The sequence below is a fragment of the Narcine bancroftii genome, chromosome 14, assembly GCF_036971445.1.
Source record: "Narcine bancroftii isolate sNarBan1 chromosome 14, sNarBan1.hap1, whole genome shotgun sequence".
NCBI classification, from domain to species: domain Eukaryota; kingdom Metazoa; phylum Chordata; class Chondrichthyes; order Torpediniformes; family Narcinidae; genus Narcine; species Narcine bancroftii.
Window position 1 is genome coordinate 56,860,138 of NC_091482.1, and position 18,234 is coordinate 56,878,371.

An 18,234-nucleotide genomic window follows, 5' to 3' on the forward strand; every position below is an offset into this window, starting at 1 on the left:
GAACACAGCTTTAGGAAATGTTAGGAGTAAATAAGTAGACTAAGTTCCAAATGGGCAGAGAATTCAGAAAGAAGAGGACCAAAGAGACTTAGGAGTCCTGCTGCAGGATTCCCTGAAGGTTAACTTGCAGGTTGAGTCATTACTAAGAAAGGCATATGCCTTATAAGAGGACCAGAATATAAAGATAAATATATAATTATGAGGCTTAACAAAGGGTTGATAAGTTTACATTTGGAATATTGCGAGCAGTTTTGGGCCCCATATCTAAAGAAAGATATGCTGGCATTGGAGAGAGTAAGGAGAAGGTTTACAAGAATGATCCCAGGGATAAGAGAATTAATGTACAAGGAGCTCTGGGCCAGTACAAGGGGAATTGCATCAAAACCCAATCATTCCAGAGATGAAGGGGTTAGCTTATGAGGATAGATTGAGTTGCCTTGGGCTTGCTGGAATTTAGAATGAGGGGATCTTATAGAAATATTAAAAATTAAGCAAGGCATAGATCGAGCTAGGTAAGTTGTTCCATTGGCAGGGGAGATCAGAACTATGGGACATAGCCTCAAAATTTAGGGTAGTATATTTAGGATATGGATGAGGAGGAACTATTTTACCCAGAGGGTAGTGAATCTGGGGAATTCACTGCCTCAGTAAATATATTTAAAACAAGGTTGGTAGATTTTTACATAGTAAGGGAATTAAAGAATATGGGGAAAAGGCAGGTAGGTGGAATGAGCCTATTATCAGATCACCCATGATTTCGCTGAATAGCAGAGCAGGCTCGACAGGAAGGATTACCTATTCCTGCTCCTATTTGTTATGTTCTTATGTTATGAAACAATGAATATTAAAAGGGCTGGATAGAGTAGACGCAGAGAAGATGTCTCAAGTAGTTGGGAGAGATGAGGACTGGGGGGATAGTCTCAGAATAAAAGCGGCGAGGAGAGGTTTATTCAGCCAGAGAGTGCTGAATCTGTGGAATTTGTGACCACAGACAACCTTGGAGGTGATGTTTGGGTATATATAAAGCAAAGATTCATAGATTCTTGATTTGTAAGGGTGTCAAAGATTATGGGAAAAGACAGGAGAATAAGGTTGAAAGCCATGATATGAATGGCAGAGAAGACTCGATGGGCTGAATGGCCTAATTCTGCTCCAAAGTCTTATGATCGTATATGTTGATTGTCAGATACATAAGTATGATGAACAGATGCATCAAAATTCTTATGTTTCAGTTACATAGGTAAATAAGATACATCAACAATAATGGTATACTAAATTACCATAATCCACAGTGAGAAAAGAAATAATACATTTAAAAGGATAGAAAAATAAATAGTGCAAAAAAACCTGCTGCATCAATAGTGCAGACATCTTTTGGACGACAACTTTATTGTTGATTGATTGTTTAACAATTAATAATTATCCAAACCCACTACAGCATAGAAATGAAAGCAGATACAAGGAGAGAGAAACCTAGTTAGTTTATTTTTACTTTTAAAAAGCCAAACCAAATATACATTAGGAAATACAACGTGGTTTAGAATTGGAATTGATATATATATATATATATATATATATATATATAAAATCTGAGTCAATATATTTCTAATTTTCTTGTGCTCCAAAGACAATGAAAGAAAAGTATTCGAGATTCAGGGGTGGGCAACCTTTTAATTTTTAACTTAGACATACAGCACGGTAACAGGCCACTTCAGCCTACAAGTCCATGCCACCCAATTAGCCTATACATCCGGTACATACTCATGGGTAGAATAGGCAGATGGAACATAGTTTTAGGAAATGTTCGGAATAAATAACTAGACTATGTTCCTGTTGGAACTTGTTGACCATTGAACCATTCAATTCAGTATGATTCAACTGCCATGTATATCTGTCCATAGGTCAAGAATATGGCTAAATTCTAAGAAATGGGAGTTCAGTCTTTCTGATGAAAGGTCATCAGCCTTTCTCTGTTTCATTCTCCGCCGACACTAACTGACCATTTTCTGTTTTTGTTGCAAATAAATTGGGAACAGATTTAAAGACATAATCCTGAGTATTAGTGATAAATAATTGAAATAGAATTCCCTTTAAATGATATAATGTGTTTATCTTACAATCATTATGACTGTCAAGTCAAAGATGTTCCAACCGCTGCTCCAGAATTTTACAAAATCGTGAAGCCACCTTAGTATGATTTCACTTATCAAAACTGCAAGGATACACCAGTCGATGATCACCAACGTGCTCGTTATAACAGAGAACTTTACTCCAGGTTTGTGAGAGACATCTGAGGAAGTATAAACATAGTTTTGTAGTCAAAACAAATTCTCTCAACTCTAAATGATAACTTCAATTACAACCTGATGAAACAGTATTCTCTGGTCCGTCGAAGACATCTACATAAGGTGGCGTCTTTAAAAGAAAAGCACCTCTATCCTCAAAGAGCCCCCCTCACCACCCAGGCCATACCCTGCTACCATCAGGAAAAGGGTACAGGAGCCTAAAGACGAGCACTCAACGGCACAAGGGCAGCTTCTTCCTCGCTGCCATCAGATCCCTGAATAATCAATTAACCCAAGACACTCCCTTACTTTTTGTGCACAACTATTTTTTTTTCAGAGTTACGTTGTAAGATGGTTATAATAGGAATGTTTGCACAATGACGCTGTCACAAAACAGCGAATTTCATGACTTGTTCATGACAATAAACCCTGAGTCTGATTCAATGCAAAACACGCAGATAACCAGACATAACGCATATACCGACAAACAATATATATAGGACATATTCATTTATAAAAATAAATTAATAAATATTGTTCGGTAAATATTAGAGTCTTGGATAGTTAGTGTGAGCAGGTCCTTTGGTTGTTTAGCATTCCAAATGCCCGTGGGAGGAAGCTGTTTCTCTGCCTGCTAGTGCTGGCTCTGTTACTCCTGTATCTCTTTCCCAACAGGAGTAGCTGAAAGATGCTGTGTGTGGTGTGGTTTTGTGCCCCCTCTTCAGACAACAATGGGGTGGGTTGGGGGGGGGGGGGGGAGAGGAGACTTCAGTGAACCTCTCTGACACTTTTATATACCAAATGACCTCTGATCCAATTCTCTACAGCAACCATACTGCACTGTCATGCAGACAGCCAGGACATTCTCGATAGAGCTCCTATAGAAGGTTGACATGATGGTGGCCAGTAGCCTTGCCCACTTCAGCTTTCCCAGGAAGTCCAGTCATTGTTGCGCCTTCCTGACAAGTAAGATTCGTGTCCATGATAGGTCACGTGTTAAGTGGACTCCAAGAAACATGGTGCTCTCTCTCCAATACTGAGTACAGATACTCAGTAAGTTTATAACATGTTATGAAGTGTTTTATAAATTTGTCTCTTTGCCACTTATCATGGAATGTGGTTTTAAAGCTTCACAGCTCTTGGCACCTTTGTAAAAAGTTGACAGAGCAAACAAATCAAAGGATATTCCCCAGGTCAGCATGAAAAGAAGTAGAATGTCTGCTGCCATAACATTGTTAATTTGTGTGAATTTCTGCCTTAGTGTCAGACCTGTAGTATCTAAATGTAAACAATGGCTTCTTTGCCCATGGCATGAATTTCAAATTAATTGGATTAGCATTATTTTTGTGTATATTGCCAACTGAAAAACATAATTATTAGTTGTAGTCCAATGGTCAGTAATCTTTTATTATTTGTGTTGCAAATTTTAGGATACAATAAAGTAGGGAAAGGTTGTTTTGACTTACCTACTAACACAGCGAATAGAATAGTATTGATGATAATGAGATACAGAATAAGATTTCTGAAAAATACACCTATTTGCATCTGATCAGAAAAATATACACTGTACCAAAAATTATCAAAATATCAAAATCATATTTAATGGTGTTCATAAAGCATCATCTTACTTTCTTATCATTTAGTCGTTGAATTAACGTTAGCCCAGAATTGCAACATCGACCCTGCAATATTATCATTCAGGGAATCTTTTTCAAGCAAACATTCAAAGTCTGGCCTGAAGGAGAACATTAAAATACAATAGTCCTGTGTGGGGAGCCTGCATCAATTTTGTCTGAGACCCCCCCCCCCCACAGGTATATTCTTTTGTGCACAAGTCTCAAGCCACCATTGTGATGCAAGTGGTGGAGATCGGTGTGGCTGTGGATCTTGAGGGTGTGAGCTCAGGTCAGTTGGAGAATGGTATGAAGGAGAGTAGAAAGAATTGGACCAGGGTTGGAAATAGATCTAAAGGTTCAAAAAAGGTAATATCCATTTTAGGCATGCAGTTTTGAAGCTCATTGACATAAAATGAGCAGAAGGACTTTGAAGTACTTGTGCATGAATCACTAAAGGTTGGTTTGCAGATGCAGCAGGCTGTCAAGAAGGCAAGTGGAATGTCGGCCTTCATGGCTAGAGGGATTGAACTTAGGAGCAGAAAGGTTAAGCTGCAACTGAACGAGGTACTGGTGAGGCCGCATCTGGAGTACTGCATGCAGTTCTGGTCTCCTTACTTGACGAAGGAGGTGGTGCAGAGAAGGTTCACCAGGTTGATTTCAGAAATGAAGGGGATAGCCTATGAGGAAAGATTGAGCCATTTGGGACTGTACTCACTGGAATATAGAAGGAGAGGGGATCAGATAGAAACATAAAATTATGAAAGGCACAGATAAAGGGAGGTAAGTTATTCACATTGGTTGGAGAGACAAGAACTAGGGGACATAGCCTCAAGATACAGGATGAAGATGAGGAGAAACTGCTTTCCCCAGAGGGTGGTGAATCTGTTGGATTTGCTGCCCATTGAAGCAGTGGAGGCAACCTCAGTAAATATATTTAAGAAATATATAGATTTTTACAAAGTAGGTAATTACAGGATATGGGGAAAAGACAGGTAGATGGAGATGAGCCAATCATCAGATCAGCCATTGGTCTGACAGGCTAGATGGCTTGCTCTTGCTCCTATTCTTTATGCTTTTGTATTCTAAAATGGAGGTCATATATGGAGAGGAAAGAGGGGATCAGTGAATATGGTGGGGAGTGCCTGGACAAGGATGGGAATAAATATCCAAAACAGATGGGAAATTAATTTCCTGGACTCTAAATGCCAAGATCAAAATACTCACATTTGATTTTTTTTTTAACCAAACTCATTTTATCATGGAAACTGGCAATATATCAAATATAAACATGATACCCCATCAAAGAAGAAATTTGGGCAGATTTCTTATAGCTGTTCACTGACTAGTAACCACGTTTCATCATGATGTATGGTATCTTCCAGATTTTTTCACAATGCCACTCCTTTCAATTTCTGGAAGGGTTACTGCCAAGTAAAATTTGACTGTGCATAGTAGCTTTGACAAGACCTAGGTTTAGACATAGATATACACATACAGCATAGAAACAGGGCCTTTTGGTTCATGACTCTGTGCCGCCCAATTACACTCAATTGACCTACGACCCCTGGTACTTTTTTGAATGCTGGGGTGGGGGAATCAGAGCACCCGGTGGAAACCCATGCCGACACAAGGAGAATGTATAAACTGCTTACAGAGTGTGGAATTCGAATTCCAGTCCCGGTCACTGGTGCTGTAATGGCGTTGTGTTAACCGCTGCGCTAATTGTGCTGCCCTATATCTCATATCAAGCAATATCACTAGTCCTGGGTGAATTCAAATCTCCAAAGGTTGTGATTTCAAAACCCACTCCAAGGACAAGAACACTCAGTTGATATGAGAGTGCATTTTGAGGTCACAATCTCTGAGATTATTTCTTAAATATAAAAAAATAATTTATTTTCTTCCCTCTCAGTGGATCATCAATGATTAGGTCATATGAAGATATGGGCCATCAAATATTTTATGTGATAAAATATTTCCAAACTTGGCTTTGTGAAGAAATTCTTTTTGAATAATTTTTTAGCTTCGACATGTCAAAGATTTAATAAAGGATACTTTCTAAGATCCATTGAGCCCACATATTGAGTGGTGGGTATTTAACATAACGATTCTTCAGACAGTGCCTCTCTCTGTGATTTGGGGAGATATTTATATTTCGAACTGGATTAAACTCAAAACGCACAAGTTGCAGCGAATCTTCAATCATTAACTTGGTCAACATCTTTGGGTCTTTGGGAAACAATGAAAATCCATTATTACAACATTTACTTTTTACATCAAATACATTACTCTCTATGATGTTTATTTATTTTACAACAAATGCCTTTCCATAATTTTGATTTCTACATTTGGTAATTATAAAGTCAAATCACAATCGACAGTTTACTTTCCAAGGCAGTTATAGAAAGGCCAAGGTTTTATGTGGAAATTTCAGCAGTATTAATGATTATTTTCTCACATAACTGCTTGAAATTTGGGAATTTGGTCAAATGCGTAGGGCACAAAGATATGGCTAATTGTTGGTGATACTTTTCACAAATGTGCTCCAGTGCTGGGCAATTTAGGGAGTCCACTGAAGGAGCATAAAGTTGTTGAAATCTGTGAGATGTGGAATCTAATGCGAATGCCAGGTTGGACAAGGTCCAAAGGCAGCTTTCTCAATCATTTCAAAAGAAAAGGATAGTAAGGGAATAAGATAAATATGCTTAATTAAGATTTCTTAGTTAAAATATTGTCTGATCATCTGCCTGTTTCCCAACTCTACCCCATCCCATTCTTCTTCCATCTCTGACAATCATCCTTCATCCCTCCCTGGTCCACCAATCCACTACTGACCCTTGTCTCATCCTTCCCACCCTCTCCTCCTCATACTGACTGTGTCTTCCCTCTCCCTTCTCGTGAACAATTGCTTTCCCCCCACTGATGCTGCCTGACCCACTGAGCTCCTCCAGCAGACGGTTATTATTCCTGATTTAAATATCTGTGGTCTCATGTGTAACCATTGTGTCCTGTTTGCCACTGTTCCAGTTGTTCCTGTAGTGATAGAGTGCTAGTGACCCTCCTGACCTCTAGAAGGAGTCTGAGACTAGTTTATTCCAGCTTCGGTTGGATTCAAGATGGATGCCTCCAATCCACACAGTCTTGACTGAGTTCTTTAGCTAAAAAAGTATAGTTGTTTTAAAAGAACCTGTTTCTTTTTTTACAATAAAAGAAATATCACAGTTCCGGTCTGTTCCAAATGATCTCCCTCACTGATACCTTCTGTCATAACAGATGCAATTAACATCCCTTAACATCCTTCTCTCAAGAGGCACCAACTCTGCCAGTTCATTGAGTTTCCCTTGGCCTCCAACCTATCACAGAAGAGGACCTTTTGTTCTCCTCACCCCTCCCCTTTCTCTGTAACTTTAAACATCTTTGTTTTGTAACATGATGAAAGATTGACCTGAAATGTTAACTCAGTTTTTCCCTCTTGACAGGTGTTTTCTGGCCCGAACATCACTAGTGCTTTCAGTTTTTATTTTAGATTTACAGCAAATACACTATTTTGCTTTTAAAAATGTTTGTAATTGCTTGTGTGTATTTCATTGTTCATGAATGTTTAATCTTAAAATGTTGTAGATTTTTATTTTGGTCACATTTTTAAAATATTGTTGAGAGTGTAAATAATTTTAAGTGTTTGAATGTTTCTGAATATAAAAAGGAATTTACTGATGCTTCAGTAATTCAGTAAAACATAATCAAATCACATCTCATAGATTGGACCATGTAATTTCACCCCATTATCCATTCACAGCAGGATTCCAAACTAACATTCCTATGCCCCACAGTATCCTCCTCATTATCTGAGCCTGATGCATGCAGCTTTCATGCATTGGCAATGATTGAGCTGTGGCACATCACTAATACAACAGGAAAGGATGTCAGTGCATAGTCGGCATCTGTGGTTGCAGACTACTGGGTGAGGTGCAATCGTTGCCTTGGAGGACGGAGTGTATGCCATATCACAGAATCTGTAGCAGCCAAGGTGCAGAGTTGACAATATACCATATATTTTGGTGTATAAGACAACCCTTGAAACACCCAAAAAACACAGCAAAAACAGGGATAGTCTTACAGGCCTGATACAAAAACGTGACTTTAAAATTCTGGCCAGAAAAGCGGAGCGGTCCCAATCACCGCTGCCGGTCCCTGACACCTCCCCAATACTGCTGCCACCAATCTCTGACACCTCCCCACTGCCGCCATAACCTACCCAGACCTTTTACAATTGTAGAGCCCAAGGTCCCCACTCCTGCCCGGGAGCCCGAGCTCCCTTCCAGGAACCGGTGCTCCCCAAGCTGTGGTTCCTGGAACAAGTACACTGGGCAGCAGTGCAAATTTCTTTGACGTCGATGGCACTGCACCTAATGTTGAGAATGGAGTCGCTATCACCGACTCTGGTTGCAGCCGGTGCTGAAGTCTTGGACCCAGTTCTGTTTGGCATCTTCCCAACCAGGAGCAAAGGTTTTATTTTACTGTTATTGTAATCACTTGCTTGCTTAATTTACAGATTTGTTACTTGGCAATTGGAGTGTTGTAGCAAAGTTTGGGTTGTTGTTGGGAGCCCAGGACACCAGTCTCCTCCGACACGTTTCATGCAGGCGCTCTAAGGTGTCAAACATAAAATTTGGGTGGGGGGGGTCATCTTATATGCCCGATATATGATAAAACCATGAAATTCAGATTGAAAATGGAGTCCTGTCTTATCTGAATGTTATCTTATACGCTGAAATATAAGGTACTTAAATGTAAGCAAAATGAACATAGAACATTTCAGCACAGAACAGGACCTTCAGCCCACAATGTTGTGCTGACCTATACAAATTTACCCAATAATCTAAACCTTCCCTACTTCCCACCCATAACTCTCTATTTTCCTTTTTCCCATGTCCCTGTCTGAGTCTTTTAAATGTCTCTATTGTTCCAGCCTCCACCACCACCCCTGGCAAGGCATTCCAGATACTCATTACTCTATCTGTAAAAAAAAAGTACCCCTGACTTTTCCCCTAAACTCTCCTCCCTTCTCCTTGTGTCCTCTGGTATTGGCTAATGTCACCCTGGAAAAATGGTGCTGGCTATCCACCCTTTCCATGCCACTCACAGTCTTGTAGACTTCTATTAAGTCACCTCTCACCCTTCTTCACTCCAAAGGGAAAACTCTTAGCTCTGTTAATCTTGCCTCATAAGACATATTCTCCAATCCAGGCAATAGCCAGTAAATCTCCACTGCACCCTCTCCAAAGCTTCCACATCCTTCCTGTAATGAGGTGACCAGAACTGAACAGAATATTCCAAGTCTGGTCTATCCAGAGTTCTATAGAGCTGCAATTTCACCTCACAGTTCTTGAACTCAATCCCCCAATTAATGAAGGCGCACCTACCATGAGCCTTCTTTAACCACCCTATCAAATTGTGCGGCAGCATTGAGAGCTTTATGAATTTGGAACCCAAGAATCTGTTCTTCCTGCCATTAACCATGCACTCCACTTTCAAGTGTGACCTTCTAAATTGCATTAATTCACTTAATCACATTGAACTCCATCTGCTATTTCTCCACCCGACTTTGCATCCTGTCCATATCCTGTTGTAACATACAACAACCTTCTATACTATCCACAGCACCTCCAATCTTCTTGTCATCTGCAAACCTATTGGCCCATCCTTTGATTTCTTTGCCCAGGTCATTTATAAAAATGACAAAGAGCAGGGGACCCAGAACTGATCTCTGCAGAACTCCACAAATCACTGACCTCCAGGCATACATACTATCTATTACTACCCTCTGCTTTCTGTAGGCAAGACAATTCTGAATCCACAAACCCAAGGTTCCATGAATCTCATGACTTTCCGAATGTGTCAACCATGGCAGACCTCGTCAAATGCCAGATACACCATATCTATCACCCTATCTTTATCAATTTCTTTTTTCACTTCCTCAAAAAACTCAATTATTCTTGTGAGGCATGACCTGCCCCTCAGAAAGCCCTGATAACTATCCTAGTCATCCACGCTGACTATCTACTAGAAGAATTCAGTGGGTCGATCTTAAATATAATTCTCCTTCTCCCATTGAAATGTTGCCCACTTAGCAAAGGAATATATATTTTTTCTTGGTAATTTTAACAGTAATAATTTAACGTTATTTTCTTAGAGACTGCTTAAATATTAGGACTCTCCAAATGTACCATTTTGCACCTTGACTGTACATTTTCATTAGTCAGTAAATGGATTTCATTTTCATTGTAATTGCAAACTGAGTAAACTCATGTGGATATAAATTATGGTTCATGTAATTATTACACTATCCAAAACAATAAAGATATGGTGCGGAAAAACTCAATTTACTAGATTTAGGATTCAACTCCCATTTAAGTATACATGTTTAAAAAAAAAACCATTTTGTTGTAAAAACTAAGGTGTATGCAATTTCCAATTACAGATTATCAAAGATCAGAAAGATAGGGTCTTGAAAAGGTGGTGTCTTTCTTTAGAATGCTATTCAAAATAATGCATCCACAGCATGTGTAAACACATGTATATTGGACTTTATCCACAAGTCTTGGTGAAGAGACAATGTCCTTTAAATTAATTTTCCAACTTTATTGTGCTTGGCCACAGAAGACCTTTTTGATTTTTTTTTTCTTTTGCTATTGTTTGAACATCCAAAGCCAATTTTGTCAGTTTAACATCTCAAAAATGTACCTTTAATGTCATTCATATTGTATTTTGGATTATTGATGATTAATCCTTGAAAATTATCCAACAAATTAAAATCTTGAATGAGCTTGGATCGTATAACTTCTGCCCGAGGGTTGTCCTTTGAATGTATCTGGGGAACTCCTTTACTTTCTAAGATGGATTTTGATGCAGTCATTTTCCAGAATCTGTTCAAAAGAAAAAAAAGTGTTAATGGTTTATTCACTTTACAACATTCAACCTCCATCCATCTCCAGATCTACAAATTATAAAGATCCCTTCATTTTCCAATCCTGTCCATTTTCAGATAATCATTTTTAATTATAACACTACTGGGCAGCATCATCCTTAAGCTCACGAATTCTACCATAACCGTCTCTATCTTCCTGTTACAAGAATGGATTGCATTTATAGAATGTCTTTCACGTCTCTTTCAGATGTCCCTATCAATAAAGTACATGTGAAGTTCGGTAACTGATGTAATGTAGGAAATGTGGCACTCAACCTGCACACAACAAACTCTAAAATGGAATGTATTAGTTAGTATATCTTCCAATATCTTAAAATGCTGTCGTTGTTCTATTTACACCATCTGAAAGATCTTCAGTCTAATATCAAATTGATGAGATGGCAAGACACCTTTACTACTGTTTTGAACTCCTTGAGTTTTCTACCCAAGTCTTTGGATGAACACTTGACATCACAGTGCTACATACTCGTACAATACTCATCCAAAGACTCTCGAAAACTTCTACAGGTGTACCGTGGAGAGTATTATGTCTGGTTGCATCACTGTTTGGTTTGGAGGTGCCAAAACTCTGGACTGGAAAAAACTCCAGGTTATTAACTCGACCTGCGACATCACTCCATCGAGGAAATCTACTAGAGGCGGTGTCTTAAGAAAACAGCCTCTATCCTCAAGTTCCCCTACCAGCCAGGCCATGCCCTCTTCACTTTGCTACCATCAGGTAAAAGGTACAGGAGCCTGAAGACAAGCACTCAGAGGCACAAGGATGGCTTTTTTTCCCCCTCTGTCACCAGATTTCTCAATGAACCACAGACACTACCCCACTTCGTCTTTTTCTTGCACTATTTCTCTTTATTTTGAAATGTGGTTTAGAAAATGTTTGCTCTATGATGCTCCAGAAAAAGAATTAATTTTGTAATATGCTTACAGCAATAAATTCTGGATGCATTTACATTCCTTAAATTCTTGCCACTGTTTTTATACCCATGACAGGATAGACATTGGACTGATGTTTCTCCTGCAGGGGTGTCCAGAACTGAGGACCTCCATTCAGGTCAGAGAAATTCATGATGGAGGAGGGCTTGTGGAGGCTGTGATTGAATATATTAAAGATGGAGAATGATAATTTTGTATATTAGAGGAATTGGCATCTATATACATTTAGAACAGGAAAATGATGCTGAGATTCAGATCAGTTGGGATCTTTTTGAAGGGCAGAGCAGGTGCAAGTCTAACCTAATATGGCTTATATTTCTTTTGTTTAGGAGAATGCCCATTAGTGAAATGTCTAGCATCGGTTAGTTTCCTTCAGGATAGAGGAAGACGTGTTTCCACTCAAGCTTTGCATGCTTTTTTCTTTAAATATAAAATTTAGACATACAGCAAGGTAAACAAGCCCTTCTGGCCCATGAGTATGTGCTTCCCAAATACCCCAATTAACCTACAACTCCTGTACATTTTGAAAAGTGGAAGGAAACTGGAGCACCCAGAGGAAACCAACGCAGACACAGGGAGAATGTACAAACTCCTTGCTGACGGTGCCTGAATCAAATGCGAGTCGCTGGCGCTGCAATAGCATTGGTTTGTGAGACAGTGAGGCCAATGCAGGAACTTCCACAATTTTGGATGGAGGTGGGTGCACTGTGATGGGGTACACTCATTCTGCCAGATACAGAGGACCTTGGTGTGCTCCCAGTGCAACATCTTGATGTTCTCAATACTCCCCTGATAGTTTAGTAATAGATTTGGTCATCAAATCATGCAGTAGATGAAATCTAATGAGCTAGGCTAAGAGAATGAACTTGGCACAACAAAGTCTTTTTGTGAAGCAACGTATTGAATTACAGAAACCTAGCTGATATTTTTAAAATTGCAACTTCATGATAACTTATTGATTATTTATTTATTATATTCATCATCTATAAAACACAGTGTATTGTGTATTTCAACAGAAATCAGTAAGAAATACTGGGCTGACCATTAGTGAGATGCATAATCAGTAGATAAATTTACACAGGTCTATTCTTGGGATTGCTTAACACTCTTCGTGTCACAAAACGCAACAGCAATGGCAGCTTAAATAAGTCAATGTTCTTTCTGTGATTACTTTAGAACAACGCATTTTAACTGCTGCCAACAATGCCTTAGAAATCCCTTCATGGTTCTTTCAGCCAGATCTGGGTTGTTCGTGAATCCCTGGTCATAGTACAATCAGATAAATCCAGATTCCATATGATATAGGTGCTAAATTTTGTTTGCTAATGCCTCTCGAAAGTTCTTTGAAATGTTTTGCAATATTAGATATATAAAATATGCATCTGCTCTTACTATTGTAAGAGCATAAATTATTTCCATCTGATAGAAAACAAAGATTCTAAAATCACCTTACTGGTTCACCTTACTGTCACACTTTACAATGAGCAAATCTTAGTATACCGGAGATGACACATTTTTTTATTTTAGTAATATATAGTTATAATATCTTTCATCCCTAACGTCGAAGTACTCGAGATGGCAGAGGTCGACAGCATCGAGTCCACGCTGCTGAAGATCCAGCTGCGCTGGATGGGTCACGTCTCCAGAATGGAGGACCATCGCCTTCCCAAGATCGTGTTATATGGCGAGCTCTCCACTGGCCACCGTGACAGAGGTGCACCAAAGAAAATGTACAAGGACTGCCTAAAGAAATCTCTTGGTGCCTGCCACATTGACCACCGCCAGTGGGCTGATAACGCCTCAAACCATGCATCTTGGCGCCTCACAGTTTGGCGGGCGGCAACCTCCTTTGAAGAAGACCGCAGAGCCCACCTCACTGACAAAAGGCAAAGGAGGAAAAACCCAACACCCAACCCCAACCAACCAATTTTCCCCTGCAACCGCTGCAACCGTGTCTGCCTGTCCCGCATCGGACTTGTCAGCCACAAACGAGCCTGCAGCTGACGTGGACTTTTTACCCCCTCCATAAATCTTCGTCCGCGAAGCCAAGCCAAAGAAAAAAGAAAAAAAAAAGAAAAATATGTAACTATTCAGAAACTACATTTAGTCTTTCACATTAAAGATAAATGGAACTTTTTTTATAATCCAATAATGTGAAGGGTTTCCTTCCAGTTAAAATCATTAGAAAAGTGTAAATATTAATTAAATGACACAAATTATTTTGATAAACGCATGAATTTCAGATGGTGGAATCTATTGGCAAACAATGAGAAACTGGAGGGATTCAATGGGTCAGACAGCATCCATGGAGAGAAATGGTCAGAATCCTCAGAATCAGAATTTAGTGCCATGAACAAGTCACGAAATTCAGTGTTTTGTGACAGCGTCACAGCGCAAACATTCATATAAACCACCTTACAACAATAAGTTTTAAAAGTGCCCGAAAAGTAAGGCAGTGTCCTTGGTTCACTGATTATTCACTAATCTGATGGCAATGGGGAAGAATCTGTCCTTGTGCCACTGAGTGCTCATCTTTAAGCTCCTGTACCTTTTTCCCGATGGTAGCAGAATAAAGAGGGCATGGCCTGGGTGGTGGTGGGGCTTTGAGGATGGAGGCTGCTTTTTTTTAAGACATCAGCTTTTCTAGATATCCTCGATGGAGTGAAGTCTAGTGCCTATGATGTCGCAGGCTGAGTTAACAATCCTTTGGAGTTTATTCTTGTCCTGAGAGTTGGTGTCTCCATAACCAATGATGCAACCAGCAGGAATGCTCTCTGTGATACACCTGTAGGTTTTCGAAAGTCTTCGGTGACATACCGAAGCTCCTCAAACACTTCCTATAGGTGGTGATGACCCGTCTTCATGATTGCATCAACATGGAGTCTCCAAGACAGATCCTCAGAGATGTTAACACCCAGGAATTTGAAGTTCTTGACCCTCTTCTCTACTGAGCCCTTGATGAGGACTGGGTTGTGTTCCCTTGGCTTCTTCCTTAAGTCCACAATCACCTCCTTGGTTTTGCTGACATTGAGCACAAGGTTGTTCGCATGACACCACTCTGATTTACCTCCCTTCTGTACGATTCTTCATCACCGTTTGTTATTCTGCTGACAACTAAGGAATCATCGGAAAATTTGTAGATAGCATTGGAATTGTTCCTGGCCACACAGTCAATGGTGTATAATGAGTAGAGTAGTGGGCTAAGCAGGCATCGTTGATGTGTGCTTGTGTAAATAATCAATGAGGAGACATTATTTCCAACTGACTGTGGTCTTTCAATGAAGATGTCAAGGATCCAGTTTCAGATGGAGGTGCGGAGGCCCAGAGTTTGTAGCTTCTTGGCTAGCACTGAGGGAATAATGGTATTGAAGGCTGAGCTGTAGTCGATGAAGAGCAGCCGTAAGTAAAAGTTGCTGTTTTTGAGGTGATCTAGAGCTGAGTGGAGAGCTAGCGATATTGCATCTGCTGTGGAGCGATGTGACGATAGGTGAATTGCAGGTTAATTCTGGCCGTGACCAGTCTCTCAAAGCATTTCATCACAGTAGAAGTTAATGCTACAGGCCAATAGTCATTGAGGCAGCTCATACTGCTCTTGGGAACTGGGACGATTGATCCCCTTTTGAAGCAGATGGGAACCTCTGACTTGCAGCAATGAGAGGTTGAAAATGTCTGTGAACACTCAGGCTATTTGATAGGCGCAGATTTCCAGTACCCTGCCAGGTACGCCATCAGGGCCTAATGCCTTGTAAGGGTTCATCCTCTTGAATGATGTTCTGACATCATCCTCAGAGTCAAATATCACAGGATCCTCGGCCTTTGCAGTGATTCTAGTCGGCATAGATGGTGTTCAGCTCATCGGGTAATGATGAATCACAACCATCTATGGTGTTCACCCTCACTTTGTAGGCTGTAATGGCCTGCACTCCCTGCCATAGCTGGCTCTGTCATTCTTTATTTGGTGAGACTTTATCAAGACTTTATGAACACTAATATCCTGCCTGTAATGTAAAAGTATTAAGTTACATCTGGAAGTAAATAACTCAGTACAAGAAAATGTTGCACACTCTTCTGAGAGGCTGGATGAAAAAAAATCCACATTATGTATGTTTATACCTGTTGGAAAAAAAACAAAATTGAAAATCTACAAAAAAAAACAACTTGTCATTGTGGAAGTATTTTAAGGCCAATTAAATAATTTGAAGTCCCTTCATTGTCATTTTGTGGGCAGTAGTAAACAAGATTCACTAATAGTTTATCCATTTCTGGAACTTTTCTTTAAGAAATAAATACTTATATCAAGATCATTCACTGACCATTAAACAATGTGGAAATTGCCTAAGATTGTTCATTTTGGCCTACTAAGAATTCTCTTAGTAGGCTATTATAAAATAAACCTATTAAAGTTCACATCAGAAATGTGTATGATTCAATAAATTATGCATTTTTTTTGTTTTCCCAGTGTAATTAATCTTGAATATTAATTATTACCACAATACCCTTTCAACATATATTTTCCATAAAGTGCTCTTTCCATCGAGTGGCTCTTTGTATATATCAAAATGCACAACTTCACAATTATCTATAGAAATTAATTTTACATTTATATCCCATTTTCAAAAATAAATGCAGAAGAAGTGGAAAGTCCATCTCCTTGGAAGGAGGGTTTGTCACTTTGCGAAGAAATATTTTAATTATTTAAATGCCTCTTTTTTGATAAGAATTAATAAATGAGAATGTACACATCATTCACCTTGTATGTTAGTTAACATTCAAAATTACAACAACAACTTGTCTGGATTCTATTATTGCTAGGTAATATACTTTACCTCACTGACAAAAGACAAAAGAGGAAAAACCCAACACCCAACCCCAACCCACCAATTTTCCCTTGCAACCGCTGCAACCGTGTCTGCCTGTCCCGCATCGGACTTGTCAGCCACAAACGAGCCTGCAGCTGACGTGGACATTACCCCTCCATAAATCTTTGTCCGCGAAGCCAAGCCAAAGAAAGAATATTTGTTATAAACTATAAAACCCACTTTTTGAACAATAGAGATAGATGAGGGAAAAAAATCAAGCTTGGCAGCAATTGCTCCTGTAAGCCAATATTGTATCTCCTCGCATACAAGGCTCAGATTAACTAATAGTCACCAAGAATAAATACTACTGGCCATGAACCATAAATATAATGAATTATCAAATAATTGACTTTTTTGATGAAGAAGAAGAACATGCCTGACAGTGTCCATGAACTATGTTCAATCCCGACCTTGGGAATGTGTGGAGTCCTGTGATCAAGTGGGATTTTTGATTTCCTCCCACATGCAAAGACATGCTGGTTAGTAGATTAATCAGTCACTGTAAATTTTTCCTAGTATGTACGTGAGTGGTAAAATTAAGGAGGAGTTGATGAGAACGTGGGAAGAGTAAAATATGGATTAATATAGAATCAGTATGTGGTGTTTGTTGTGAATTCACTGGACTAAATGGTCAGTTTCTGTCTGCATCTTTCTGTGTCTCGATGAATTTCCTCTGTCTTTATAATCCTTTTTTTTTTAATTGTTTTTTTTATTATTGTTTTTTTAATTTTTTTTATTTTTCACACCATAAATCACATTAACCATGATACACACTTTTTCCTTTTCACACATATACAGTGCCATTTTCTCCCCCCCCTCCTCTGTCTTTATAATCCTTGAGGATTTTTTTTAACTTTTCAATATTATAATCTATTGTTACAGATTTATAATATATTTTTCATGATGTCTGATTTTTGGGTAATATCTCATTTTTAGTCTTACCTGATTGCTAACGTCTTGGCAGGAGAAGCTGAAGGTTATTTCCTCTAAAATATCACACTCTTAGCATATTAAAATATGTAAAATAGGTTTGCTTTTAAATAATTCCATTCAAAATGGTTTCTCTAGCTATAGTGACCTAATTATATTGTGACTTCACGATATTATCACATCACAAAGGAATCTTAATGAGAACACTTATTTAGAATGATATTTAGAACTCCAAAACAATTCATTAGGCCCTATTTAAAAGTCTTAGCTTTTACAGCACATTTCGGCCCACAAGTACAATTTATACCCAATTAACCTATACCCCCCCATATGTTTCAAACAGTCGAAGTAAACCAAAACCCTTGGGGAAAACTCATGCAGTCACGGGGAGAACGTACAAACTTTTTACAGACAGCGTGGGATTCAAATCCAGGACCCATTTGCTGGCACTGTAAAGGCATCGCACTAACCTCTATGCCAACCTTGCTGCCTTGTTAGACCAATTTAATTTAATTTTTTCTCAAAACTATTTATTTGTTTTTCATGCCAATCCATTTCTAGAGCACAGAAACAGGTCCTTTGGTCCATCTAGACTGTACTGAACTATTCCTTTTCCCCATTGA

At 39.1% G+C, this 18,234-nt stretch overlaps 1 protein-coding gene across 1 annotated transcript in view; it reads right to left on the bottom strand.

Moving 5' to 3' along the window:
• LOC138749857 (cation channel sperm-associated protein 2-like) overlaps nt 1–17,752 on the bottom strand; it is a 39,570-nt gene extending 21,818 nt beyond the window's left edge. The window contains exons 1-5 of the mRNA XM_069911811.1: nt 17,624–17,752; nt 10,646–10,827; nt 5,957–6,130; nt 3,752–3,820; nt 2,118–2,290 (exon numbers count right to left, since the gene is read on the bottom strand). Of these exons, the coding sequence (XP_069767912.1) occupies nt 2,118–2,290; nt 3,752–3,820; nt 5,957–6,130; nt 10,646–10,817 (588 nt within the window). The 5' untranslated portion in view covers nt 10,818–10,827; nt 17,624–17,752. The remainder of the gene's footprint in view (nt 1–2,117; nt 2,291–3,751; nt 3,821–5,956; nt 6,131–10,645; nt 10,828–17,623) is intronic.
• Between the last annotated feature and the right edge of the window lie 482 nt (nt 17,753–18,234).